This window comes from Oncorhynchus nerka, linkage group LG12, assembly GCF_034236695.1.
Source record: "Oncorhynchus nerka isolate Pitt River linkage group LG12, Oner_Uvic_2.0, whole genome shotgun sequence".
Taxonomy (NCBI): Eukaryota; Metazoa; Chordata; class Actinopteri; order Salmoniformes; family Salmonidae; genus Oncorhynchus; species Oncorhynchus nerka.
Window position 1 is genome coordinate 32,132,956 of NC_088407.1, and position 27,931 is coordinate 32,160,886.

At 44.1% G+C, this 27,931-nt stretch overlaps 1 protein-coding gene and 1 pseudogene across 3 annotated transcripts in view; one reads left to right on the top strand and one right to left on the bottom strand.

Moving 5' to 3' along the window:
• The first annotated feature begins 1,635 nt into the window (after window positions 1-1,635).
• LOC115138106 (protein NLRC3-like) lies at window positions 1,636-8,686 on the top strand (annotated as a pseudogene).
• The window catches only part of LOC115138095 (DENN domain-containing protein 4C-like), a 78,539-nt gene continuing 57,331 nt past the window's right edge, over window positions 6,724-27,931 (bottom strand). For 2 of the 3 annotated variants that reach the window (XM_029674572.2, XM_065025503.1), the window contains 21 exons: window positions 27,689-27,727; window positions 27,381-27,514; window positions 26,968-27,100; window positions 24,217-24,423; window positions 23,822-23,950; window positions 22,264-22,411; window positions 21,846-22,016; window positions 21,443-21,568; window positions 20,872-21,015; window positions 19,503-20,677; window positions 16,522-16,726; window positions 16,197-16,300; window positions 12,816-12,991; window positions 12,245-12,430; window positions 11,777-11,957; window positions 11,236-11,346; window positions 10,790-10,927; window positions 9,617-9,734; window positions 9,247-9,400; window positions 9,081-9,145; window positions 6,724-8,944 (listed from right to left, as the gene is read on the bottom strand). In XM_029674572.2, coding sequence (XP_029530432.1) covers window positions 8,808-8,944; window positions 9,081-9,145; window positions 9,247-9,400; window positions 9,617-9,734; window positions 10,790-10,927; window positions 11,236-11,346; window positions 11,777-11,957; window positions 12,245-12,430; window positions 12,816-12,991; window positions 16,197-16,300; window positions 16,522-16,726; window positions 19,503-20,677; window positions 20,872-21,015; window positions 21,443-21,568; window positions 21,846-22,016; window positions 22,264-22,411; window positions 23,822-23,950; window positions 24,217-24,423; window positions 26,968-27,100; window positions 27,381-27,514; window positions 27,689-27,727 — 3,981 coding nt within the window. In that variant the 3' untranslated portion in view covers window positions 6,724-8,807. The remainder of the gene's footprint in view (window positions 8,945-9,080; window positions 9,146-9,246; window positions 9,401-9,616; window positions 9,735-10,789; window positions 10,928-11,235; window positions 11,347-11,776; window positions 11,958-12,244; window positions 12,431-12,815; window positions 12,992-16,196; window positions 16,301-16,521; window positions 16,727-19,502; window positions 20,678-20,871; window positions 21,016-21,442; window positions 21,569-21,845; window positions 22,017-22,263; window positions 22,412-23,821; window positions 23,951-24,216; window positions 24,424-26,967; window positions 27,101-27,380; window positions 27,515-27,688; window positions 27,728-27,931) is intronic. The other variant, XM_029674574.2, reaches the window with a different exon arrangement.

Below are 27,931 nucleotides of genomic sequence, written 5' to 3' on the forward strand. Positions count from 1 at the left end.
CACAATTGCATTTTATCGATTTCAATTTGAATGTACAGAGATACCGTGACAAAATCCTGAGGCCCATTGTCATACCATTCATCCGCCGCCATAACCTCATGTTTCAGCATGATAATGCATGGCCCCATGATGCAAGAATCTGTACACAATTCCTGGAAGCTGAATATGTCCTGCATACTCAGACATGTCACCCATTGAGCATGTTTGGGATGCTTTTGATAGACGTGTACGACAGCATGCTCCCGCCAATATCCAGCAACTTCACAGAGCCATTGAAGAAGAGTGGGACAACATTCCACAGGCCACAATCAACAGCCTGATGAACTCTATGGGAAGGAGATGTGTTGCGCTGCACGAGGCAAATGGGGGTTACACCAGATACTGACTGGTTTTCTGATCTACGCCCATACTTTTATTTAGGGTTTCTGTTACCAACGGATGCATGTCTGTATTCCCAGTCTTGAGATCTGTAGATTAGGGCCTAATTAATGGATTTCAATTTACTGATTTCCTTATATGAACTTAGTAAAATCTTTGAAATTGTTGCATCTATTTTTGTTCAGATAGATTCACATAGTGCCTTGAATGTATTCATACCCATTGACTTGTTCCACATTTTGTTGTGTTAAAGCCTGAATTCAAAATATGAATCTTTCTGGGTAAGTCTAAGATCTTTCCACACCTGGATTGTGCAACATTTGCCCATTATTCTTTTAAAATGATTCAAGCTCTGTCAAATTGGTTGTTGATCATTGCTAGACAACCATTTTTAGGTCTTGCCATAGATATTCAAGTAGTTTTCAGTCAAGACTAACTCGGCCATTCAGGAACATTCACTGTGTTCTTTGTTTTCCTGTATGATTTTGCCTTTGCTTAGCTCCATTCCATTTCTTGTTTTATCCTGAAAACTCCCCAGTCCTTAACAATTACAAGCATACCCATAACATGATGCAACCACCACTATGCTTGAAAATATGGAGAGTGGTACTCCGTAATATGTTTAGGGCAAATCAAATACACACTTTGTATTCAAGATAAAAAGTTAATTGCTTTGCCACATTTTTTGCAGTGTTACTTTAGTGCCTTGATGCATGTTTTAGAATATTTTTTGTTCTGTACAAGCTTTTCTTTCACTGTCAATTAGGTTAACATTGTGGAGTAATTACAATGTTGTTCCGTTTTTAGTTTTCTCCTATCACAGTCATTAAACTCTAACTGTTTTAAAGTCACCATTGGCCTCGTGAAATCCCTGAGTGGTTTCCTTCCTCTCCGGCAACTGAGTTAGGAAGGACACCTGTATCTTTGTAGTGACTGGGTATATTGATACACCATCCAAAATGTAACTAATAACTTCACCATGATCAAAGGGATATTATTAAGAGCCATCTATCAATAGGATGCCCTTTGCTAGGCATTAGAAAACCTTTGTCAGTGAATCTGTTTGAGATTCACTGCTCGACTGAGGGACCTTGATCTCCGTATCCTCACATCCACACAGATCATTTTAAGGTCCCTCAGTCGAGCAGTGAATTTCAAACATTCACTGACAAGTCATTAAACACTATTATTGCACACAGAGTGAGTCCATGCAAATTTTTACTCCTGAACTTTTTTCGGCCCAAAAAATGTATTCAGGCTGTAACTCAACAAAATGTGTAATAAATCAAAGGGTGTGAAGTTGGAAGTTTACATACACTTAGGTCGGAGTCATTAAAACTCATTTTTCAACCACTCCACAAATTACCATGCAAATAGTCTGTGTAGCCATTTGATTTGCTGTTTTGGAGTCTCATGGCTTGGGGGTAGAAGCTATTAAGAAGTCTTTTGGACCTAGACTTGGCGCTCCGGTACCACTTGCCATGCGGTAGCAGAGAGAACAGTCTATGACTAGAGTGGCTGAGTCGTTGACAATTCTTAGGGCCTTCCTCTGACACCACCTGGTATAGAGATCCTGGATGGCAGGAAGCTTGGCCACAGTGATGTACCGAGCCCTATGTACTTACCCTCTGTAGTGCCTTGGGGTCGGAAGCCGAGCAGTTGTCGTACCAGGCAGTGATGCAACCAGTCGGGATGCTCTCGATGGTGCAGCTGTAACTTTTTGAGGATCTGAGGACCCATACCAAATCTTTTCAGTCTCCTAAGGGGGACTAGGCTTTGTCGTGCCCTCTTCACAGCTGTCTTGGTGTGTTTGGACCATGATAGTTTGTTGGTGATGTGGACACCAAGGAAACTATCTGTGTAAAGGAGTCATGCAATCATACAAAATTCACAAAGTGATAAAGAACCATTGTCACAGATTTCATGTCAGATTATAACATTATTTTCTGGGTTATTAGTTTTTTTTTAGGAAAGCTAGCAGTGTGCCAGAGGAAACAAAAAGCCAATCTGAAGAAAAGCCAATATGTATTTGAGGGAATAGCTAAGCAGGGGAACCCAACTCTTCTCAGTAACATCTACACAGAGCTGTACATCAGAGGGTGGAAGTGGAGAGGTCAATCATGAACATGAGGTGAGACAGATTGAGATAGCATCCAGGAGACGAGCAACACAAGATACACCAATCAAATGCAATGACATCTTCAAACTCTTACCTGGACAAGAGAAACCGATCAGAACTGTGCTGACAAAGGGAATTGCTGGCATTGGAAAAACAATCTCTGTGCAGAAGTTCATTCTGGACTGGGCTGAAGGAAAAGCCAATCAAGATATTCAACTCATAATTCCACTGCCATTCCGTGACCTGAATTTGATGGAGGAGATGCACAGCTTGATGGAACTTCTTCAATACTTCTTGTTGGAAACCAAAACATCAGGCATCTCCAACGATGGCAAATACAAAGTCATGTTAATCTTTGATGGTCTGGATGAGTGTCGACTTCCAGAACAATAAGATCTGCTGTGATGTCACAGAGTCAACCTCGGTGGACGTGCTGCTGACCAACCTCATCATGGGGAATATGCTTCCCTCAGCTCAACTCTGGATAACCTCCCGACCAGCAGCAGCCAACCGCATCCCCCCCTACGTGTGTTGAGCAGGTGACGGAAGTACGAGGGTTTGATGACCCACAGGAGGAGTACTTCAAGAAAGAATTCTGAGACGAGAACCTGACTGGCAAAATCATCACGCACCTGAAGAAATCTAGAAGCCTCCATATTATGTGCCACATACCTATCTTCTGTTGGATTTCAGGGACAGTTCTGGATAACATTTTGTCTGAAGCAAAGAAAGGAGAAATGCCAAAGACTCAAACTGAAATGTACACACACTTCCTGACGTTCCTGACTAAACAGATGGACCTGAAGTACCATGGAGAACATGAAATGAATCAGCAAAGGAATGAGAGAACCATCATGTCACTTGGGAAGCTGGCTTTTCAACAACTGGAAGAGGGCAATCTGATTTTCTATGAGGAAGACCTGAGAGAGTGTGGCATTGATGTCAAAGAAGCCTTAGAATATTCAGGAGTGTGCACACAGATCTTCAGAGAAGAGTATGGATTGTACCAAAAGAAGGTGTACTGCTTTGTGCATCTGAGCATTCCGGAGTTTCTTGCTGCTTTGTATGTTTTTCTCATCTTCAGCAACAACAGTGACAATCTGATGGTAGAAGAACCTCCCAGTTCAAAGAAACCACTGCTCACCCACATGCCAACAAGCATCCTCCACAAGAGTGCAGTGGATAAGGCCTTACAAAGCAAGAACGGACACCTGGATCTATTCCTTCGCTTCCTACCTGGTTTCTCACAGGAGTCCAATCAGATTCTCCTGCAAGGTTTATTGACGCAGACCAATATCGGGCCACAATCCAACAAGGAGACAGCCAAGTACATCAAGGAGAAAACCTGTCTCCAGAGAGATGCATTAACCTGTTCCACTGTCTGATTGAGCTGAATGACCATTCCCTTGTGGAGGAGATCCAAAGCTCCCTGAGCTCAGGAAGTCTCTCCGAAGCCAAACTATCACCTGCACAGTGGTCAGCCCTCGTCTTTGTGATGTTGACTTCAGAAGAGGAGCTGGATGTGTTTGACCTGAAGAAATACTCCAGATCAGAGGAAGGTCTTCGGAGGCTGCTGCCAGTGGTCAAAGCCTCCAGAAAGGCTATGTAAGAACTTGAATACTTTGCCTATTTGACAAACAAAAACAATGCACTATAAATGCATTGACTTATGTGTTCATATCGGTCAGCTCTTGACTAGGCTGTATTTCCCAATTTTCTTAAGGTTGAATGGATCTCAGAGAAATGCTGTGAAGCATTGGCTTCAGCTCAAACTCCTCACAGTTGAGAGAGCTGGATCTGAGCGACAATGACCTGCAGGATTCAGGAGTGAAGCTGCTCTCTGTTGGACTGAAGAATCCACACTGTAAACTGGAGACACTGAGGTAACAGGTTTCCCCTCAAAAGTAGGCTACTTGAAAATACCTTGAATGACAACTACTTTGATTTAAGTATTGCTCTCTCATAACCGAATAAAATAGTATCATACAGGAATAGGACATTGGGGTCAAAGAGTATATGTGATTCTTGAGATAATTCACTTGCCATATAAGTGAGTCCATGTCTAGAATAAGGTCTGGATTCAGTTTGTATAACAGAAGTATAGAGGAAGATCCTCGTTAAAATGTGAAGGTAATTTCCGATTGAGCCGACATATGCATCGTTTACCGTCAATGCGGTCTCCGCGAACGTGGATGTTCCGCAATACGGAAGTCTTTGCACTGCAGGTTGTCATTCTGTGGAGTCACGATGGAAGGCTATGCTTCTCTGGCCTCTGCTCTGAAGTCAAACCCCTCATTCCTGAAATAACTGGAATTGAGCTACAACAACCTAGGAGTGAAACTGCTCTCTACTTTACTAGAGGACCCACTCTATAATCTTGGGAAACTCAGGTAGGAAACATAGACCATCTGGTAACTACAAATGTAGAAACCATTATAACTAATCTATGCTGTCAGTGTGACAATTGTGTGGCCTGTCTGCACACAGGCACGCTATGGCTATGAAGGGACTGTAGATAGTGTTTGAGTGATATACACAATCTAATATTCTGCTTCTTCTTTAGTGTTGAACATGATGCAGAATGCTGGTTAAAAGCTGGCCTGAAGAACTGTAAGTCAAGAATGTTCTGTTAAGCCTAAATTATGAAAACAAATATAAACGCAACATGTAAAGTGTTGGTCCCATGTTTCATGAGCTGAAATAAAAAAAATCCCAGAAATGTTCCATACGCACAAAGTTGATTTCTCTCAGATTTGGTGCACAAATTTGTTTACCTCCCAATTAGTGAGCATTTCTCCTTGCCAAGATAATACACCCACATCAAGAAGCTGATTAACCAACATGATCATTACACAGGTACACCTTGTGCTGGGGACAATAAAGGCCACACAAACAATGCCAGACATCAAGTTTTTTGGGAGCGTGCAATTGGCATGCTGACTGCAGGAATGTCCACCAGAGCTTTTGCCAGAGAATTTAATACTAATTTCTCTACCATAAGCCGCTTCCAACGTCGTTTTAGAGAATTTAGCAGTACATCCAACGTGTAAACACAGCAGTCCACATCTGGCTTCTTCACCGGTGGTATCACCCGAGACCAGCCACCCGGACAGCTGATGAAACTGAGAAGTATTTCCATCTGTAATAAAGCCCTTTCGTGGGGGAAAAACTCATTCTAATTCCTTGGGCCTAGCGTGGACCTATACCCTCTCAGGCCCACATGTGAAATCCACAAATTAGGGCCTAATGAATTTATTTCAATTGACTGATTTCCTTATATGAACTGTAACAGTAAAAATGTTAATTGTTTATATTTTTGATCAGTATATATCATTTAAATGGATATGAATAGAAATATTTGTGTTTCTTAATTTCTCGTCTGTCATTCCTATTAGATGCCCGTGAGCTGACACTGGACCAAAACACGGCACACAGAGAGCTCTTGCTGTCTGAGGAGAGAAGAGTCACCCGGGGAGAAATGCAACCATGTCTTGAGCGCCCTGCACAGGTGTTATGCACTGAGGGACTGACTGGACGCTGTTACTGGGAGGTGAACAAGTATTCAACTTACATAGGAATAGCATACAAAGAGGTCAGCAGGAAAGGAAGGCACTACGACCTCCTCCTCGGACACAATGACAAGTCCTGGAGTCTGCTTTGTGCCGATGACCAATACATGGCCTGGCACAATATGACGAGCACTGCCATACCTGTCCCCTCCAACAAACTGGGACTGTATCTGGACTGGTCAGCTGGCACTCTGTCCTTTTACAGTGTCTCCTGTAGCACATTGACCCAAGTTCTCTGAGCCCGTCTATCCAGCCTTTAGGGTTTGGGCTAATGGCACGTCAGTGTCCCTTTGCAAAATAGAATAGCATCCTGTGCCAGGCGGAGTAGAAGAACTTGTAAGATGTGTTTATTTGCAGACCACAGAGGGAACGGAGTAATATGTTAAATATTCCGATACAGTTTATGATCTTATATTTTATTGAGCGATTGCTGTAAGAGAGCTATGATGATAATCCTCCATGTGCATTCATTTGTGTGAAGCCAAAATGAATTATTTAACTATTTTAAATCATTCATTCATTCTTCAGGAACTTTTCCAGAATTGTGTTGGTGTTGTGATGGCAAAAAGTACACCCTTAATGCAATGTTGAAGAGTAGGCGAGTAATTGTCCCCAAACCCATGCATTGACTACTGTATAAAAATGCATCACTAGTGGCAGGTTTTTGTTTTGAATCAGGTCACAACTCATTTATTGCAGTACAATAATGTATAGACAGTCACGTGCATTCCACAGGACGATAGATTGAACCATTTTGTATACATCCTCTGACGAGCACATCAAGCACAGCTTTTAGCCAACAGGAAATGCCATAGGATGGAATCGCTTCGATATAAGAAGTTAGTTATCAAATGTATAACACCACTGTGATTGGCTTGATACATGTTCTGTTGTCCATATGTTATAATAATAAAACAGTTGGATTTAGGTTTCCTGGAGGTTTTAGGTTCCGCGGTGGTAAAGTTTGATGTTTGAACAGATGATCCCTATTTGGGTTAAATCACGTACTAATCTAAGCAGTGCAATCTGACAGAGTATTCACACTTCTGTGTGACTCTCCCATTTGTATCTAGAAAGGACCACCTACAATGTGGTGTGTAGAACCGTTATGATACTTTATGTAATGTATGAGTAGGAGTGCTGAGCTTGGATAAGTTTTGCCTTTCAAATAATAAAGATTACATGGACAGATGTAGACCTGATCCTAGGTCAGCACTCAGTCCTACAGGCCCTGGGCATAATTATCCGGTTTGAATGAGCCCTTTATGTGCTGTGTAAAGTCTTCCGCTGCTCAAAGTTGATATTCCATTCACAATAAAAAGGAAAACAAGAGATGGGATAAAATGAATTAAGGCAGACCTCACTAATATGTAAACCTTTAAAAGCTATCTTATCTTCCTTAACTACAATGCTTCATGATGGTTAAGCTTTCAACGGGAGGGATATTTCTATGTCAGTCAGATATACTGTCGATATATTATGGAGTTACACAAGCAGATTTTTAATCACATGAAAGCATATATTACCATAAGAGTTTAACTGTATGTTGGACTTGTCACTACTACTGAGGCACCGCAGTAACTTACCGTGGTTTCTTTCCCTGTGACAGAACGGCTCTCGTCTTTTGCTCAAGGCATAGAAGGAAAGAGCTGCACTTCAGTAGTTTGGCATCTCAGTTCCCTTCCTATTCATGGTTACATTTGATTTTTAGCCCCAAAATGGCTAGTGGCTAAACCTGAAACATTCTAGGTTGAGTATGCTGCGACGGATTCCTTTTCTCTCCCATTGGGATGTCGATGTTGTAAGAATAAAACATTTAGTTCAGGCTTTTCTTTTAAGACACGTTTGCAGGGTTCTGGAATGTTCTCGAACTGATCTCCAACGCTTATTTACACACAAAACGAGAGAAATCTACTTCTCAATAACTAATTGCATTCAAAGACAAACACCCACAATGACAACAACAACAATAGTGAAGACTGAATCTGTAGAAATCAGCATCAAGGCATCCCCCATGTAGAAAAATATGTACAAAAAAGACAACCAACGGACTGGTAAAGCTACCGTTTCTAAAAGTGCACATCAATGACAGTGATGATCGGTATTCTGTCCATGGGTAAATCACCTACTAGAATACTACAAAGTGGTTCTAGGGCCAGGGGTGTTGGGGTCAGATCCTGGAGCAAGGCCACTCAGGACTAGGCAGTGAGAGACAAGCATACTCGATCATAAAAGGGACTAACACTGTACAAGTGACATTCTCACCACACCATTTTATATAGTAGGTGTCCCCCCTTCCTGCCATGCTACTGTAGCTAGCTTGCTATCATACAAGCTTAATTGTTCATATACGGTTATTTTGTTTACCAACGGTTCAGTTAATGTATAGTGCTTCTACACCTGCATTGCTTGCTGTTTGGAGTTTTAGGGTTTCTGTACAGCACTTTGTGACATCAGCTGATGTAAGGGCTTTATAAATACATTTGATTGATAAACAAGGCTCTCTTTCCTGACCTTCCAGAGTATTTACATAAATAACAATGCAATACAAGTGGCCCGCGGGGAAAGAACAACAAAAGGGACTTTCGGGATAAAAAGTACCATCTTTGGGCGATATGAAGGTGCAAAAATTCTCCCTTACACCCTCACCCATCAAGTTCCTTCCCCCCTTTCTCTTGTCTGCTTCTCTCCAGTGTGAGTTAGGTCCTCAGACCGTCCAGCAGATGGCAGCAGTGGCCAAATCAGATGACTGGAGCACCGAAGCACTTGAGGCACCACTGGATGTTGGTGTTGGGTGGCCGGTCGATCTTATGCAGGGCCTTGATCTGCTCTGGGCTCAGCTCATCAAAGGCCAGGCGGTATTCACGGTCAAAAGCCTCTGTTGGGGAGACAAGGGGGGAAAAAAACAATCATTTAGCTCATTAAACTCAGGAACAAGACACTGAATGATTGGAATTACCCAAATCCATGTCTTGGTTTAAAAAAAGACTTGTTGTGTCATGCAGTTCACTCACCGACGTCAATGTTCTCCCGTCCCAATGCCACCAGCGCCAGGAAGAGGATCTCCCGATAGATACCCCTGATAAGAGACCAATAAATAGATCAGTTTACATTAGAGAAGTTCACACCAAATTAGCTCATAAATGTGTCACCCCCACATATAAGCTTTAGAGGACTGACCTTTGGCGTTTGACCTCTGGGTTCCTCTTGACCTCCCGGAGAAGCAGGTTGATGGGGCCATAGACGTCGTTGGTCTGGATGCTGCGGACGATGCTGTTGAGGAGGGTCCGTGTCTCCTGGTAGTCCGTGGGGGCCAGTGTGCCCTTCTTCTCCACTGGGAAACAGAGATTCTTCAGTACTCAGTCACTATTCAATACATTAGAATAATTGTTTTTTACGTATATGGCTCTATTCATTAGCTGTCAACTCAAACTGTGTTCCATTATCAAATATGATCAAATAAGACACAGACAGACAGCTCAGTGCTCTGAGGATGATTGCTTGATTAGATGTATGAGAACTATGTATGTGTGAGAGAGTGTGTAGTCACTCAGGGTCCTCCAGCTCTGGTAGAGGGGATCCCCAGGTTCCTGGTGCAGATTGATGTTGTCCCACAGCAGCTGAACATACACCTGTTTACTGTCTTGAGACAGGGATGTCTGGTGGAGCTGTGGACATAGTGAATGGAAAATACAGACACACTGTTATGCACTGTTGCACTTGCTAGGTTAACACCAGACACGGATGAAAACCTAGCGAGTCAGTAACTAGCTAACACCAGACACAGATGAAAACCTAGCGAGTCAGTAACTAGCTAACACCAGACACAGATGAAAGCTAGTTACTGACTCGCTAGGTTTTCATCTGTGTCTGGTGTTAGCTAGTTACTGACTCGCTAGGTTTTCATCTGTGTCTGGTGTTAGCTAGTTACTGACTCGCTAGGTTTTCATCTGTGTCTGGTGTTAGCTAGTTACTGACTCGCTAGGTTAACACCAGACACAGATGAAAACCTAGCTAGTCAGTAACTAGGTAACACCAGACACAGATGAAAGGGGGAACATATAAGTGTCTTTGCCATAGATGAATAGTGTAAACTTTACATTATTTTTGCTGGCACCAGTAGAGTAGCTGTCTAGCTAGCTATAAACCACCATGTCTTCTCCGATATTGGTTACAAGGCAGTACTGATTTTAATTAGGTAAGAGAATAGCATGATACCATTGGTGTATTAAAAAGAGAGTTACAGTGATGTCACCTTGTCCCCTTAATAATGAGTCCAAGTGTTTGACATGGGGGAGGAGACCAGTAACTTTTTATGATCAAACGTTATCAACATAGAAGCAACAGTCATTTTTCATACTTTGATCTGGTTCCCTTCAAATACCATCATTAATGAAAAACATGATTTTGATAGTTCATGACCTTTAACAGGGGCGGCAGGTAGCCTAGTGGTTAGCGCGTTGGGCCAGTTACTGAATCGAATCCCCGAGCTGACAAGGTAAAAATCTGTCATTCTGCCCCTGAACAAGGCAGTTATAAATCCATGTTCCCCGGTAGATGGTCAATGTAAATAAGAATTTGTTTTTAACTGACGTGTCTAGTTAAATAAAGGTTCACGGTGGCTGGTCGCTCTGAGGTGATCACGAGTAGAGAGCACTGTTTGTAAGCTGTGTGTGAATATTTGTGTAGATGAGTAGCGTGTGAGTCCTGCATGGTTATGTACCTGTACTCCATTGTTACAGTGTTCCGAGGTGAGGATGAGGCCAGGCAGGTAGCTGGGCAGGTCCAGGCGTTGGAAATAAAACACCAGGTTCCAGAATATGATGGGGTGCTGGCTCAGGAATTTGTGAGTGTAGATGACCTGATGGAAAAAAACGATTAAACTGTGCTTTATAAGCGATACTACAGCTTAATGTTCAAATCTGTAAAGATTAACAGTTAAATAAAAATGGAAGCAGCAACAGCGAGGGCGACAAATGACCAGAACATCAAGGGACACATACAACAGCTAGCTACATTTATGACATTTTTAAAAACACAGGGGCCCTTCAACATCAATGCCACATACTGTAAATCATACCACATGTGAGAATCTATGGGCCCCATTTTGCTGTCCTGTAATATTGCTTCTTTCTGAAAATATTCTTATATCTGTTAAATGTGTGTTACTTGGTCTCCCTCATTCTCCAGTAGGGTCTCTAGTTCTTTGCGGAGGACCAGGGGGCTGAGGTAGGGCACAGACACAGGCATTGGGTTGGGCCGTTTCTGTCCCAGGCCATCCTGAGAACCACACACACACAGCGCTTTAGTCAGTTGCATAACTCCTGACCATCCACATAAATATAACCTTTGTTGCCTCCCACCCACAAACACAGTGAATCACCTATTCCATTGGACAGTGACCACTGATTACGTATCCCAATAAATTTTATTTCTGGATTTTGACAAATGTGGTTTGACAGCACTGTGTAAACAACCTCTTTGCTTTCTCAAAAGCATAGAAAAGCATGGCCTGTACATGTGCTCCAGTTTCAGAGTAAATTCTATTTCAATGAAAGTCCACATACAGAAAACAATCATTCATTTTCGATTCATAAGCGTTGAATTGATTTAAATTTTATACCCTGAATTTACTGACCTGAAATTGAATTGACTCAAGCCCTGGTGCGCTGAGTGGGAAGGATTGCAGGGACATTCTAAGGACACTCACCATCTCTGTCAGGCTGCAGGGCAGGCTGGTGGTGGACACGCTGTGTCCTGGTTCTCTCTGGGCAACCAGGCTCTGTAGAGGCCCGCCCACACTGTTGCTGCGTGTCAGAGACGTCCCCCTTTTCCCTGCCTGGTGCTCCAGCAGGCCCAGGGGATCCGATTGAGCCGGCTCCGGTATCAAACTGACAGACAGACAGGAGAGGGCAAAGACAGAGGATCTTTAACAACAGAAAAATGTAAAGCAAGAGCGAGCCAAGTCGAGTTTTCAGCTTGTCATTTTTCAGTTCTTACAGTTCAATTGACAGATGAACAAGTTCGCTTAGCTACACATTAGCATCATTAGGGTACACGTTAACCCTTTGATTTACTGAATAGAAGGCACCAAATCAGATGAAGGATAAAAGGTAATAATGATGGAGACAGAATATTAAATGTGTTTTTTTGAGACAGGCACTTCTTGTGAACCGACCTCTTGTGCGTAGCAGTCTGGCTGGCCGGGGCCTCTCCTGGGTCCTCAGATTCTGGGAAGCTGATGAGGCCAGGGGTCAGGGTGTCCATTGCAGCCCCTACCTTGTTCTCGGTGGAGCCTGTAGCTGTGGCCTGCTGGCTGGTGCTGTGGATACTGTCTCCTGATGCGCTGGGGTTCAGGTAGAACCTGTAGGTGAGATCACACACAATGAAACAGGGGAAGAGCACACACATCCAGCCACATGGAAACATTTGAATGACTTAGACGAAGATAATGAAGTATGTCCAATTGTAGCAGGTTAAAATGTATTTAATGCCCATGTCAAAGCTCGCCACCGCATCTTCCTATGTAGCCGTTTCCGTAAATGTGCTTAATTGTCTGGTTTTGTACATGTAATCGGATTAATTTGAATTGTACCGTGTCTCACAACAAAATTCTGCTTCATTTAGTGAGTTCTTCATGAACTAGTAAGTATAATTTAAACATTAGCATGGAAAATCTCACATCCTGTTTTATTGAATACACTATTATACAAGTGTATACTTCATGGCCCAGACAGACAAACACCCACGCTGTGGTGGTGCGCAGGTCGTGGAACTCGACGTGGAGCAGGGGCAGGAAGGCGGTGCGGCAGAAGGGACAGGTGGTGTTGAGGTTGGAATCGTCTGCCGTCCAGCCCGCCATGATCTCCTCATCGTATACCAGACACTCACAGGATCGACACTGGGAGCAGCTGGACATCAGCACCTAGACACACACACACACATAGACGAGAGAGAGAGATAAACATTACAGATGCACCTGGCATAGGCTACTTGAAGCTACCTGACTAAGTAACAAACTTACCGGTTACGGATAGAAAGAGGTCACAGTCCATTATGAGCCTATAGCACCCTGTACGTATGAACTGCCAGATTACTACAGCACACAGTACAGTGCATTCGGAAAGTATTCAGACCCCTGGATTTTTCCACATTTTGTTACATTACAGCCTTATTCTAAATTGGATTAAATAATATTATTTTTCCTCATTAAATCGACACACAATACCCCATAATGACAAAGTGAAAACAGGTTTTTCGAAATTTAGTCAAATGTATTAAAAATAAAGTATTCAGACCCTTTGCTATGAGACTTAAATTGAGCTCAGGTACATCCTGTTTCCATTGATCATCCTTGAGATGTTTCTACAACTTGATTGGAGGCCACCTGTGGTAAATTCAATTGATAGACATGATTTGGAAAGGCACACACCTGTCTATATAAGGTCCCACAGTTGACAGTGCATGTCAGAGCAAAAACCAAGCCATAAGGTCGAAAGAATTGTCTGTAGAGCTCTGAGACAGGATTGTGTCGAGGCACAGATCTGGGGAAGGGTACCAAAACATTTCTGCAGCATTGAAGTTCCCAAAGAACAAAGTGGCCTCCATCATTCTTAAATGGAAGAAGTTTGGAACCACCAACACTCTTCTTAGAGCTGGCCGCCCGGCAAAACTGAGCAATCGGAGAAGGGCCTTGGTCAGGGAAGTGACCTAGAACCCGATGGTTACTCTGACAGAGCTCCAGAGTTCTTCTATGGAGATGGGAGAACCTTCCAGAAGGACAACCATCTCTGCAGCGCTCCACCAATCAGACCTTTGTGGGTAGAGTGGCCAGACGGAAGCCACTCCTCAGTAAAAGGCACATGACAGCCCGCTTGGAGTTTGCCAAAAGTCACCTAAAGGACTCTCAAACCATGAGAAACAAGGTTCTCTGGTCTGATGAAACCAACATTGAACTATTTTTTACCCCTTTTTTGTAGTATCTAATTGTTTAGTAGCTACTATCTTGTCTCATCACTACAACTCCCGCACGGGCTCGGGAGAGACGAAGGTTGAAAGTCATGCGTCCTCCGATACACAACCAAGCCGCACTGCTTCTTAACACAGCGCCATCCAACCCGGAAGCCAGCCACACCAATGTGTCAGAGGAAACACCATGCACCTGGCAACCTTGGTTAGCACGCACTGCGCCCGGCCCGCCACAGGAGTCGCTGGTGCGCGATGAGACAAGGATTTCCTTACCGGCCAAACCCTCCCTAACCCGGACGACGCTAGGCAAATTGTGCGTCGCCCCACGGACCTCCCGGTCGCAGCCGGTTATGACAGAGCCTGGGCGCGAACCCAGAGTCTCTGGTGGCGCAGCAGTACAGCGCCCTTAACCACTGCGCCACCCGGGAGGCCCTCAGAGAGATCCTTGATGAAAACCTGCTCCAGAGTGCTCCGGACCACAGACTGGGGCGAAGGTTCACCTTCCAACAAGACAACGACACTAAGCACACAGCCAACAAAGCAGGAGTCGCTTCGGGACAAGTCTCTGAATGTCCTTGAGTGGCCCAGCCAGAGCCCGGACTTGAACATCTCTGGAGAGGCCTGAAAATAGCTGTGCAGTGACGCTCCCCATCCAACCTGACAGAGCTTGAGAGGATCTGCAGAGAAGAATGGGAGAAACTCCCCAAATACCCAAGAAGACTCAAGGCTGTAATCGCTGCCAAAGGTGCTTCAACAAAGTACTGAGTAAAGGATCTGAATACTTAAATATGATATTTCAGTTATTTTGTGTTTGTATATATTTGCAAACATTTCTAAAAATCAGTTTTTGCTTAGTCATTATGGGGTATTGTGGGTAGATTGATGAGGGGGAAAAACGATTTAATCAATTTTAGAATAAGGCTGTAACGTAAGAAAAGGTAGAAAAAGGGGTCTGAATACTTTCTGTATTGTACTCTGTCTTTGACTCAGTCTTTGTGAGACCATATAATGAGTATGGTAGCCACTTACAGTTGAAGTCGGAAGTTAACATCCACTTAGGTTGGAGTCACTAAAACTAGTTTTTCAACCACTCCACAAATGTCTTGTTAACAAACTATTGTTTTGGCAAGTCGGTTATGACATTAAGTATAAACACCATGGGATCACCCAGCTGTCATACCGCTCAGGAAGGAGATGAACGTACTTTGGTGCGAACAGCGCAAATCAATCAGTCCGATATCGACATAACCTGAAAGGCCGCTCAGCAAGGAAACCACTCAAAAACCATAAAAAGCCAGACTACGGTTTGCAACTGCACATGGGGACAAAGATTGTACTTTTTGGAGAAATGTCCTCTGGTCTGATGAAACAAAAATAGAACTGTTTGGCCATAATGACAATCGTTATGTTTGGAGGAAAAGGGGGGAGGCTTGCAAGCCGAAGAACAGCATCCCAACCGTGAAGCACAGGGGTGGCAGCATCATGTTGTGGGGGTGCTTTGCTGCAGGAGGGACTGGTGCACTTCACAAAATAGATGGCATCATGAGATAGGGAAATTATGTGGATGTATTGAAGCAACAACTCAAGACATCAGTCAGGAAGTTAAAGCTTGGTAGCAAATGGTCTTCCAAATGGACAATGACCCCAAGCATACTTCCAAAGTTGTGGCAAAATGGTTTAAGGACAACAAAGTCAAGGTATTGGAGTGGCCATCACAAAGCCCTGACCTCAATCCTATAGAAAATGTGAGGGCAGAACTAAAAAGGCATGTGCAAGCAAGGAGGCCTACAAACCTGACTCACTTACACCAGCTCAGTCAGGAGGAATGGGCCAAAATTCACCCAACTTACTGTGGGAAGCTTGTGGAAGGCTACCCGAATTGTTTGACCCAAGTTAAACAATTTAAAGGCAATGCTACCAAATACTATGAGTGTATGTAAACTTCTGACCCACTGGGAATGTGATGAAAGAAATAAAAGCTCAAATAAATCACTCTACTATTATTCTGACATTTCACATTCTTAAAATAAAGTGGTGATCCTAACTGACCTAAGACTAGGATTAAATGTCAGGAATTGTGAAAAACTGAGTTTAAATGTATTTGGCCAAGGTGTACGTAAACTTCCGACTTCAACTGTAAATATAAATTATGATAGTCTCACCTCAAGGGCACAGTTCTGGTAGATACTAGAGGAGCTGGTGTGGTGGGAGCCTTGGTCTGACCTCTCAGAGTCTGGACCTCTGCCTGGCCTTCCTGGAGTCACATCTATATATATATATATATATATATACACACACACACATACACACAGAGAGTATACAATCACAACACACTTTCAACCATACACATCTTGTGAGTGTGTTTGTTTATGGGTGTACGGGTAACGTTGTTTTGTCTTCTTGTGCATGCGTAAACAATGTGTGTGTGTGCCTGCATACTTTTTTATTTATATAAGCTGTGTGTGTGTCAAGTGTGTGTATGCTTACGTGTGGAGTGGGGTCCTCTCCCTGTGTCACTGCTCCCACTGCTGCTGCCCAGGCTGGTGCTGCTCTGGGTCAGGCCGTTGGACACCAGGCCTTGGGTGGGCCCTCTGTGGGTGGGACTGTCACTTCCTCCACCCCCCAACAGCATGGACTCATCCAGCCCGGCAGGGAAACTGTCTCTTTCCCTATAGCCGGGGCCCAGTTCATCCTGGGAAGAGGAGGAAATAAGGCCAAATGTAAACTTCTCAACGATTGTGAATGGTCATATTACTCACTTGTACAAAACAGAATGGATTCTGCAATATGCTTTGCAAGATGAACCTGTGAAATGAGATGCTCTGCTTGCAAAGTCAAAGTCTTACATCATTTTCCTGTATATACTGGTGTTTTACAGTGTGGTATCTACAGTGGGGTCCAAAATTATTGAGACACTTGATACAGATTATCAAAAATAATTGTAGAAAATAAATCATTCAAATACTTCGGTATATTCTATGCTAAAAACAAAGTGGGGAAATGTAATTATTTTATACAATTGCTTGGAGAAAGAGATTTTGTTTAACAAGTCAATGTTTTTTTTCTCAAAAAAGGTAGGGGTCAAAATTATTGACACCCGATTTCAAAGGCACCAAACCTTTTTTTTTTTAAATGGTTTATGAGATGGGAGAACACATTGCGAGGGAGTTTCCTCCATACAGAATTCATCTGCGTCTGCGTGTATGGATTGCCTTCTTCAATTCAAACCACACGTATTCAATGGGTTTCAAGTCTGGAGACAGATGACCATTGCAAAATGTTGATTTTGTGGCCAATGTTGTATATTTTGATGTGTGCTTGTGGTTATTGTCTTGCTGGGAGGTCCACTAGCAGCCAAGGTTTATGGCAAAAATGTCCTGGTACTTGGTAAAGTTCATGATGCCGTTGACCTTAACAAGGGTCCTAGGACCAGTGGAAGGTATCGGAACGCAAAACAAAATATATAAAAATCACCTTTATAATAAAGCATTGCATGCATTGTCCTGGCTTTCGGGTACAGGCATAGAGCAGTAGAGGCGATTGAAGAAGTTGCACACATGGAGATAACATTTTGTAGCCTAGGGTCTGGGAAAATGTTTGCCTTCTATAAACACACCGCATGCAATTCTACATCATTTCAGACGACTGAAGACTTCATTCTTCTTTTTTTTTTATACCTCACAAACGATAGTCTACTTTGAAGCTGACGAGAATCTGAGATCAATAAAGACGACCTTGTCTTGAATCGATCACTAGCCTAGGCCTAGGTGTGCGGAGACACATTGTACAACATGAGGACGAAATTATAGTCCTGAAAAAGCTTTCCAGTTTCACTGACTCACCCGATGATGTGCAGCTCAATCACCGGCGGTGGCCGATGGCCCCGTGTCAAAAGCCTCTCTCTTGTTTTACATTGTAAAACAATGTTGTTTGCTCAACATCTCTATTTGGAAGTTGATAACATATTTAGTGGCCCACAGGCAGATTACTCTTCTCTTTTCAGCAGGAGCCATTTACTTTCCAACCTGTGTTTTCCCACGATTGTATTTGAAGTATTGCGAAAGGCATGTTTTGGCTGCATGCTGTTCACTGACAGATTTGCCGCGCATTTCCGACTGTAGGCAATGCCTTGTGATTGGGCTACACTCTAGAGTTAAGCATTAAATAAAAAGTATATTGATCCTCGTGGCTACTCCTGGTGTAGTCTTCTGAATGAGTTCATTTATTTCTGAACAGTTGGCAGTAATTCTAGAACTTTGGCAAATGTATTTTAATTTATCAGGGGTGCTGTGGCACCACCAGCATCCTTCCCATGGCTATGATTCTATAAGGAAATAAATGATGAAGTATGACTCTGGAGAGATGGCAGTGGCAGGCTCATGTCTATCAGAGCAGAGAGAGGGAAAGCGAGCATAGAAAGTGAATCTCATTCTAGTTCTGTGAGAGATACAGGTGCGCTTCCCTCTCTCACCACAGCAATGGCCACACGTTGGTCTATAGGCTACAATGTTGCGCAAATCATAAACCTGTTCCGGCAGGATCAGGCTCAAATTAAACAGTGGTTATGGGGCTATTTTGCTTCTATAACTGCAGACCAATTCCTGCATATATGAATGGACAAACCCATCAATCACGTGACACTATTAATTACCATGTGAAGACTCGATAGCGCATTGAAGCCAAATTAAGTCAGTTAAGATGGCATCTCATGTAGACACAACATGGACAGTTTGAGCTACTCCAGGAAGTGATGTTGCAGGCTAGTTCAGTGCTGCCCCTCTCACTGAGTTACTCAAGTTGAAGAACGACCAGGGGTACTGTAGGCTGTGTACGACATACATCTGGTCAATTAGAAGCAATTATTGGTACTATTTTTTTGTATTTACACGGAGATTGCAATTTTTCCATTTACTATAATGGGGGATCCTGTTTTCTGCCTGCAGTACCACGGTCGGCCTTGAACTTCCATGGCTTCAATGAGAGGGAGGGCAGTCATTCTCCCCTGGAGATATCAAAGATTTGGAAAGGTTCTGTATGGAGGAATGGTCTAAGATCCCTCCCAATGTGTTCTCCAATCTCATAAAACATTTATTTTGAAAGGCTCAGTGCCGTTATCCTTGTAAAGTGTGGTATTAAAAGGTATTTAAAACAGGTGTCAATTTTTACCCCCAACTTTGAGAAAAAAAGTATTACTTCTTTAAACAAAATCTCTTGCACCAAACAATTGTGTTAGTATAAAATAGCATAACTTAACTTTTTTTTTGTTGCATACAATACAGCTCAGTATTTGAATTCCTTATTTTATACAGTAATTTCTGTTAATCTTTGTCAAGGGTGTCAATCATTTCAGACCTCACTGTATGTCATCCGACTGTTGCAGGTTATTATTGTGCAATTAATGACCATTTTACTTGATCTTTTAGTTAATCTAGCTATGTATGCATGTTCTGCAGTCCATCCCCGCTCACCTCGTCGTCAGAGTAAGAGTAGGCTGAGGCCACAGCCCCCCACACCTTGCTGGCCAGGTTCCCTGCCTGCTTCATGCCTGATTTCAACACGTCTATCTTGGGACCCGAGAGCAGGGTGTCCATCTTCATGCCCGAGATGGAGTTGATGACCGACCCCAGCGAACCACTCTGCGACGACCTCACCAGCGCAGTCAGCGGCGACGACCTTGGGCTGGCCACAACACCCCTGGAAGAGGCAGGGCTTCTGGAGGCCTTCACGGCGAAGGTCTTGGAGCGCGTGACTGCTGCGGGGCTGCGTTTAGGCGTCGTGTCCCCGCTTGACCCCCCTGGGTGTTTGACAGGGGGCACGGGGAGGCTGGACCTCCGTTCTTGAGGTTGCTTCACTGGGGCAGCATCTGGGGAAGGGTCCCCTCCCTGGCCCTCCTGGTGGAGCTCCATGCTACAGGATTTGGGGCCAAGCGGGCTCCGGAGGCTCATGTACATCTCAATCTCGTCTGCCAGGTTTCGGGACACCATGGCAGGCAGGGATTGCGGCAGCTCCTGACTGGTTACGGAGGCTAACTCCTCGTGCTCCGAGACAAGGAGGGAGAGGGGGTCTGCCCCTACCTGCACCTCCTTAATCTCCAAGGTTGGCAGAGAAATAGAGCCCCTCCCCCCTGAATCTCTTTCCTCATCTTCCTCCTCCAACTTTAGACCCATCTCATCCTCCCCTCCTGCCTCCTTCCAGTCACCTTTCATCCTCTTCTCCTCTTTCCCTAACCCCTCCTCCAGTGAGGTTGGGTCCGTTACTGGCCCCTCCTCCTCTGATAGTTTCCCCAGCGTCGGACCCCGCCCCTCCTCAGACTCCAACTCCAGGTCCTTAAAGAGGGCTTTGGCCGCACTGGGAATCGGCTTTGAAGGTGGGGGGGTGGTGCCGCCCCCAGAGAGAGCCGCGGCCAAGATCCGTGCATCGGCGCCCATGCGGCTGACGATGTGGTCCACACCATGTTTCTCCATCAGCATGCCGGCACGGCTCTCGGCACTGAAGCTGCAGCTGCGCTCCGAGAAGGCCTTCTGGCGCTGGACCTGGACCGCAGGCCCCGCCACCCCGGAGCCACCCGGAGCTGCAGACCTACCCTCAACCGGCAGGGAGATGTCCTCGCTCTGGCTGCGCAGAGAGAACAGCTTCCCAGGGGCTGTCGGTAGAGATGAACAAATAGGCATGCCTTCAATACCGGGGGGACATTTTCTGTCCACAATTTCCCCCAATAACCATAAGCAGAGTTCAGTGCTGTTTAAAGACAAACATGTAACCACAAATGTCAAATGTGTAAACCTCAGATATGAGATAAGGTTAAGATTTAGGTTTGAGTCTGCTCCCGTCACTCACCAGCGTCTCCTCTCTTCATGGCGGTATCAAAACTCGCCCCTGTGGACAGTTTGACGATGCTAGGGACATGTGGGAGTGCTTTCACAGGGCTGGGGGGCTCTGCTACAGCCACTGCACTGTCCACCGAGCCAGCTATGTCCCCACCTGACGAGACAAGATTGCACACTAATGGCGAAGGTGCATAAAGGAAAGAGGAATTCAGATATGACGTCATTGTTTTTAGCAGTACCCATAGGGGTTTTAAAGTACGCCGCACGACATGGTTCAACGTACCAATAAAATCTGTCCAATCTACATGTATACTTTGCTACTGCCAATACAAAAACAAGTAAGAGTAACGGAGAGCAATGTACAATACTGCAAACTGAGCAAACGAGGCATCTGTGGTAAGTACATGGGGGCCGCCATCTTTAAGCACCGTCGGCATTGAATTATTTGTTATTTTATTTATGCTCATCAACAAAAAAAATGAATACGAAAGTCTGACACACTGCCTTCTCATCTTGCAGATGAACTCTCGCCAAAACTATCTTATGTTATGCCTGAGACGGCGGGGGGCTGAGCTGGTTACCGTTGTGCTGTGCTGCGGACTTGCTGCACTGATCCACAGCGATTACAAGGGCTGCTGATTGAGCCAAATCCACTAGGTCCTGGTGCAACTCATCTTTAGAGCCGTAGCCTTGATCAGACTGAACTCCTGCGGGACACAAACATACTGTCTTAATCGACCCAGTCTTTTCAGATCTGTGCACTTCTGAAGGGTAGGGACTAGAGGCTCGGCGCTGTAGGTGCAAGAAGTTAGGGTGTTTGAGCTAGAGGCTAGGAGCTAAGGGCTAGAGGCTAGGGACTAGTAGCCAGGGGCTATAGACGAGAGGTTAGGGGCTAACAGGCGAGTAGCTAGGGGCTAATAGTTCGGGGCTAGGGGAAGCTGTACATGTAGGGACTTGGTCCAGTGTCTCCAGGCTACAGTCTACCTCCGCTGCAGTGGTTGTCTGCGGTGTCTGCTATGATGAGGCTGCGTGCGAACAGGGTGTGATCCTCTCCGTTTGCCTCGCTGGAGCTGTCTGCACTCCCGTGGCTCAGCCGGTCGCCGTCGCTGCTCGCCAAGCCCCCCGCTGACGGGCCTAAATCACTTCCTGAGCAAGCTAAAAAAAGGGAGCTACTGCACTTAACCATTTAAGTCCAATACAAACAAACATAGCAAGGGGGCTTCTACAGTATATTGTAAATAGAGAGTATTGTCCTACATACAAGCACAGGTACATTACATAGCTAAAATATATGAAAAGTGTAGAAAGTGATATGCATTTGGTGCAACAACTGTGGTGATTGCGTTCCAACCTAAGTGATTGACTCTCTCCCATGCTCGGTCTCTGTGTTCGGACACCTCACCTGTCGTGATGACGGTGGGTCCTTCCATGGAGGGCGTCCGGTGGACTACCTGTTTGAATTGAGAGAGAGCGCGCGCCACGTTGCGCACCTTGGCCCACATGAAGAGCCCACTGCGGTTCCGACTGGGCCAGGGGCCTTCCAGAACAGCCTGGAGAAATGAGTGGAGATGAACACGGACATACTTTGGATTGAGGTATTTGTTTAGGCTAGTTTAAAGGGATAGCGCGAGATTGTAGACATTTTTGTCCCTGCGTGAAGTTTGAAGTTGAAGGTAGTTTGGCCAGACATTGCTAACTAGCGCAATGACTGGAAGCCTACAGGTACAGATAGCAAGCCAAAATCTTGCACTGTCCCTTTAAGTGCCCTAACCCTAACTGGTTGCAGTTATGTAAGGCCTAAGCAATATGGGTGAAGATCCACAACTACACATCCTAATATCCAGACCGAACATTAACCTCTTGAACCTCTGGGGGCAGTATTTCATTTTTGGATGAAAAACGTTCCCGTTTTAAACAAGATATTTTGTCACGAAAAGATGCTCGACTATGCATATAATTGACAGCTTCGGAAAGAAAACACTCTGACGTTTCCAAAACTGCAAAGATATTGTCTGTGAGTGCCACAGAACTAATGCTACAGGCGAAACCAAGATGAAATTTCATACAGGAAGTGAGCCAGATTTTTGAGGCGCTGTGTTCCAATGTCTCCTTATATGGCTGTGAATGCGCAAGGAGAGAGCCTACACTTTCTGTCGTTTCCCCAAGGTGTTTGCAGCATTGTGACGTATTTGTAGGCATATCATTGGAAAATTGACCATAAGAGACTACATTTACCAGGTGTCCGCTCGGTGTCCTCCGTCGAAACTATTGCGTAATCTCCAGGTGCGTGCATATTTCCATTTTGAACAGAGGAGAAACCAAACTGCCACGAGTGACTTATCATCGAATAGATATGTGAAAAACACCTTGAAGATTGATTCTAAACAACGTTTGCCATGTTTCTGTCGATATTATGGGGTTAATTTGGAAAAAAGTTTGCGTTGTAATGACTGGATTTTCGGGTTTTTTTCTCAGCCAAACGTGATGAACAAAACAGAGCGATTTCTTCTACACAAATAATCTTTTTGGAAAAACTGAACATTTGCTATCTAACTGAGAGTCTCCTCATTGAAAACATCCGAAGTTCTTCAAAGGTAAATTATTTTATTTGAATGCTTTTCTTGTTTTTGTGAAAATGTTGCCTGCTGAATGCTAGGCTTAATGCTATGCTAGCTATCAATACTCTTACACAAATGCTTGTGTAGCTATGGTTGAAAAGCATTTTTTGAAAATCTGAGATGACAGTGTTGTTAACAAAAGGCTAAGCTTGTGAGCCAATATATTTATTTCATTTCATTTGCGATTTTCATGAATAGTTAACGTTGTGTTATGGTAATGAGCTTGAGGCTATAATTACGCTCCCGGATACGGGATTGCTCGTCGCAACAGGTTAAAGGTTAAGGGCGAAGGGAGTGAAATGGGAGCGTATGCATGTGTATGGGCTGGTATAAGTACCCTACCTTGTTGTAGTATCCGTAGGTGATAGCGTTTGGGTGCACCCCTGCCTTCTTCATCTCCACCAGGACACGGACGGCCATGACAGGCTGACCGTACACGCCACACAGCTGCATCACTACACGGTAACACACCTACGGAGGGACAGAGGGTGGCTGTGTGTGAGAAGACACAACAAGATAAAAACCTAATGGCTACAGTAGACTTCCACTGAAGTTGTCATCACTGTAGTGGAAGTGATTATATGGGAGCACACACACAAAGACTCACAAACATTCTCAGACAAATGCACGCACACACACACTTATGTCCGCATACGTCAACAGACAACCAACCATAAGCACTCACGACCCTATACCTACCCCCTCCACACACCCAGTAAACCCCAAGCTTCCCTTACCTCATCCAGCACCTCCACCTCAGATGTCCTCATCTTGAGCAGGACGTTGTAGGCCTGTTGCATGGCCCAGCTCTTGGACTGAGCCAGCCTCACCCCCACAGGCAGGCAGATGAACCACAGGCTGTAGCAGTGGCTGAACAGACACTTGGCCCACAGCGGAGGGTTGGAGTAGAAGCGCTTGGCCATCTTGTAGGCCAGCTTGATCTCCTGTGGCGGGACAGAGTTCAGTTCAATGACTTTTATTTGTCCCTTTTATGGGGGTGGGGGACGTGCACGCAATTGACTGATTATGATTGATTTTAGATGATGTATTTCCGATTATTCTCCTTCACCATTTCCTGATGGTTAGAGTTGGGAGGAGAGAGTTGGAGTGAGTGTGACTGTGCACGTTCCTAATGGTGAACCTCCCATCCCTCCGTAGAACAATGGCCAACAAATACTGCTCGTGGCCTTCTGAGGCGAGAGCGTAGACAAGAGCAGCTTAGACATAACAACGCCCACACACTGGCTTGACATCCTGTCCCGACACCCACAACTACAGTATGTGTTTGTGCCTGTGGTGAGAATATGCGTGAATATGTTAATATGCCAGACAAAAATACACATACAGTTCTGTTGGAACTGGAACAACATATTGGCCTCCCACGAAAGAGGGAGAAAAGACAACAAGTATTGTTTCCTGGGAGGTCTATTATTCTAGAACAGGTCACAAGTGGCCCCTTTCCCTCCGCGCAGACACACACACTAGAGGTCGACCGATTATGATTTTTCTACGCTGATAACAATTATTGAAGGAAAAAAAGCCGATACCGATTAATCGGACGATTACATTTTTCAAATTTGTATAAAAAAAAAATAAAAAAAATATATATATATATATATATAGTTAATATATTAAGTTAAAATAAAAATGTTCATTCAGTATTGTTGTAATTGTCATTATTACAAATATAAATATATATATATATATTTATATTTGTAATAATGACAATTACAACAATACTGAATGAAACCTTATTTTCACCTAATATATTTATTTATTTATACATAAATAAAATCAATTTAGTCTCAAATAAATAATGAAACATGCTCAATTTGGTAAAAATTATGCAAAAACACAGTGTTGGAGAAGAAAGTAAAAGTGAAATATGTGCCATGTAAAAAAGCTAATGTTTAAGTTAATTGCTCAGAACATGAGAACATATGAAAGCAGGTGGTTCCTTTTAACATGAGTCTCCAATATTCCCAGGTAAGAAGTTTTAGGTTGTAGTTATTATAGAAATTGTAGGACTATTTCTCTCTATACTACTTGTATTTCATATACCTTTGACTATCGGATGTTCTTACAGGCACTATAATATTGATCTCGGGAGTTGATAGGCTTGAAGTCATAAACAGAGCTGTGCTTCAAGCATTGTGAAGAGCTGCTGGCAAACGCAGGAAAGTGCTGTTTGAATGAATGCTTACCAGCCTGCTGCTGCCTACCACCGCTCAGTCAGACTGCTCTATCAAATATCAAATCAGACTTCATTATAATAAACACAGAAATATGAGCCGTAGGTAATTAATATGGTCAAATCCGGAAACTATCATTTAGAAAACAAAACGTTTATTCTTTCAGTGAAATACAGAACCGTTCCGTATTATATCGAATGGGTGGCATCCATAAGTCTAAATATTGCTGTTACATTGCACAACCTTCAATGTTATGTCAGAATTATGTAAAATCCTGGCAAATTAATTACGGTCTTTGTTAGGAAGAAATGGTCTTCACACAGTTCGCAACGAGCCAGGCGTCCCAAACTGCTGCATATACCCAGAACACAAGAGAAGTGACACAATTTTCATGGTTAATATTGCCTGCTGATATGAATTCCTTTTGACTAAATATGCAGGTTTAAAAAATATATACTTGTGTATTGATTTAAAGAAAGGCATTGATGTTTATGGTTAGGTACACATTGGTGCAACGACTGTGCTTTTTTCGTAAATGCGCTTGTTAAATCATCACCCTTTTGGCGAAGTAGGCTGTGATTCAATGAGAAATTAACAGGCACCGCATCGATTATTTGCAACGCAGGACAAGCTAATTAAACTAGTAATATCATCAACCGTGTGTAGTTAACTAGTGATTATGTTAAGATTGATTGTTTTTTATAAGTTAAGTTTAATGCTAGCTAGCAACTTACCTTGGCTCCTTGCTGCACTCGCACAGGTGGTCAAGCCTGCCATGCAGTCTTCTCGTGGATTGCAATGTAAATCGGCCATAATCGGCGTCCAAAAACAACGATCACCTAATTGTTATAAAACTTGAAATCGGCCCTAATTAATCGGCCATGCCTCTAACACACACACGCCTCACTCTTCCTGCTCTTCCATCCCTGTCCAAATAAAAGCTAGTGTTGGAGGCTGACGCGTGCAGACTGGCTTTGAACCCCTCCTCTGACCTACTGTAAATAAGTTTCTGCTGGTGACTGTGGGTGAGTCATTTATTGTTATTGGAACCATCACAGCTTGAGAAAATGACTCCGCAGCAGACGGTGTCCATTGCAGGTTAGGTTAGGTTATTCCCGGACTGGGGAAGTGGTTAGGTGGTCAGTACAGCAAGCTTACAGTGGGTAGAACCAGAACGATCAGGAAAGTACCGGAATTTGTTAGTCAGTTTCTTTTTTGTTTTCCCCCCTTCCCTACAAAGCTGCAATAAAGCAAACAGTTGCACCTGCTTATCTGTCTGACTGTGTGATCGTGTACCTGCTTGGTCCTCTTGGCCAGTAGTGCAGGGCTACTGGACAGGCTGGCCCCAGGTGTACTACTCCTCAGCGCTGGTATCACCTCCCTGGGGCGGTCAAACAGGTCCATACACAACCGTGGAAAACTCTTATAACTAAAAGAGAGGGAGAAGGGGAGAGAGAGACCGAGAGACAGACAGAGGGACAGAGAGAGAGAGAGACACAGAGAGAGCAGAGAAAAGGGAGATGCCACAGGTATGAGAGTGAAGCCAATGCAGACCCGCTTCCGATCCTCCTGGCCAGGTCTTGGGTCAACCTTTCACCACAGATTTACACATACTACGCTCACACTATAAATCACTACCGGGCTCACTGGTGTTATAGTAATGCCAATGTGTTAGTGGTGCAGCAGGAATTAGAGGGGTATAAGCTCACCTGTAGTGGGCAGGGGGGTCGGACCCTTCCTCGGTGGCGGGGGGTTCTGGGGGCATGACGAAGACAGTGTGCTCGCTCTTCTGTGATTCGTCTAGTTCCATAAGCTTGGTGTCCTCTGAGGACTCACCCTCCACCTGTGGAGAGGGAGACATGTTGTCAGAGTCCACGCACATGGCCGTACACACACAGACAAATAAAATCACCACAACCAGATCAAAAACCATTCTTCTAATCGATGCATAAAAAGTTGACAGACCCCAGTTGGAAAAGGAGATGTGTTAAAACATGATTACGGTGTGAGGGATTACCTTAGTGCCTTTGTCGTTGCCTTTATCGGAGGGAAATAGCTGCAGGGGGAAAAAGTGAAAGGAACAGATTCAATCAGAGGAAATAAGCCTTCCTCCGTCAGACTCCATTGGAGGAATGTTCCGACCATAAAACAACACGTAACAAAAAGGTCTTTCATGGGGAACGGTGGAAGCTGAAAAACGCCACAGAAATTAGGTTTGAAAATGTACGTCTGTCTGAGGCACTAGGATGATAGAGGGAAG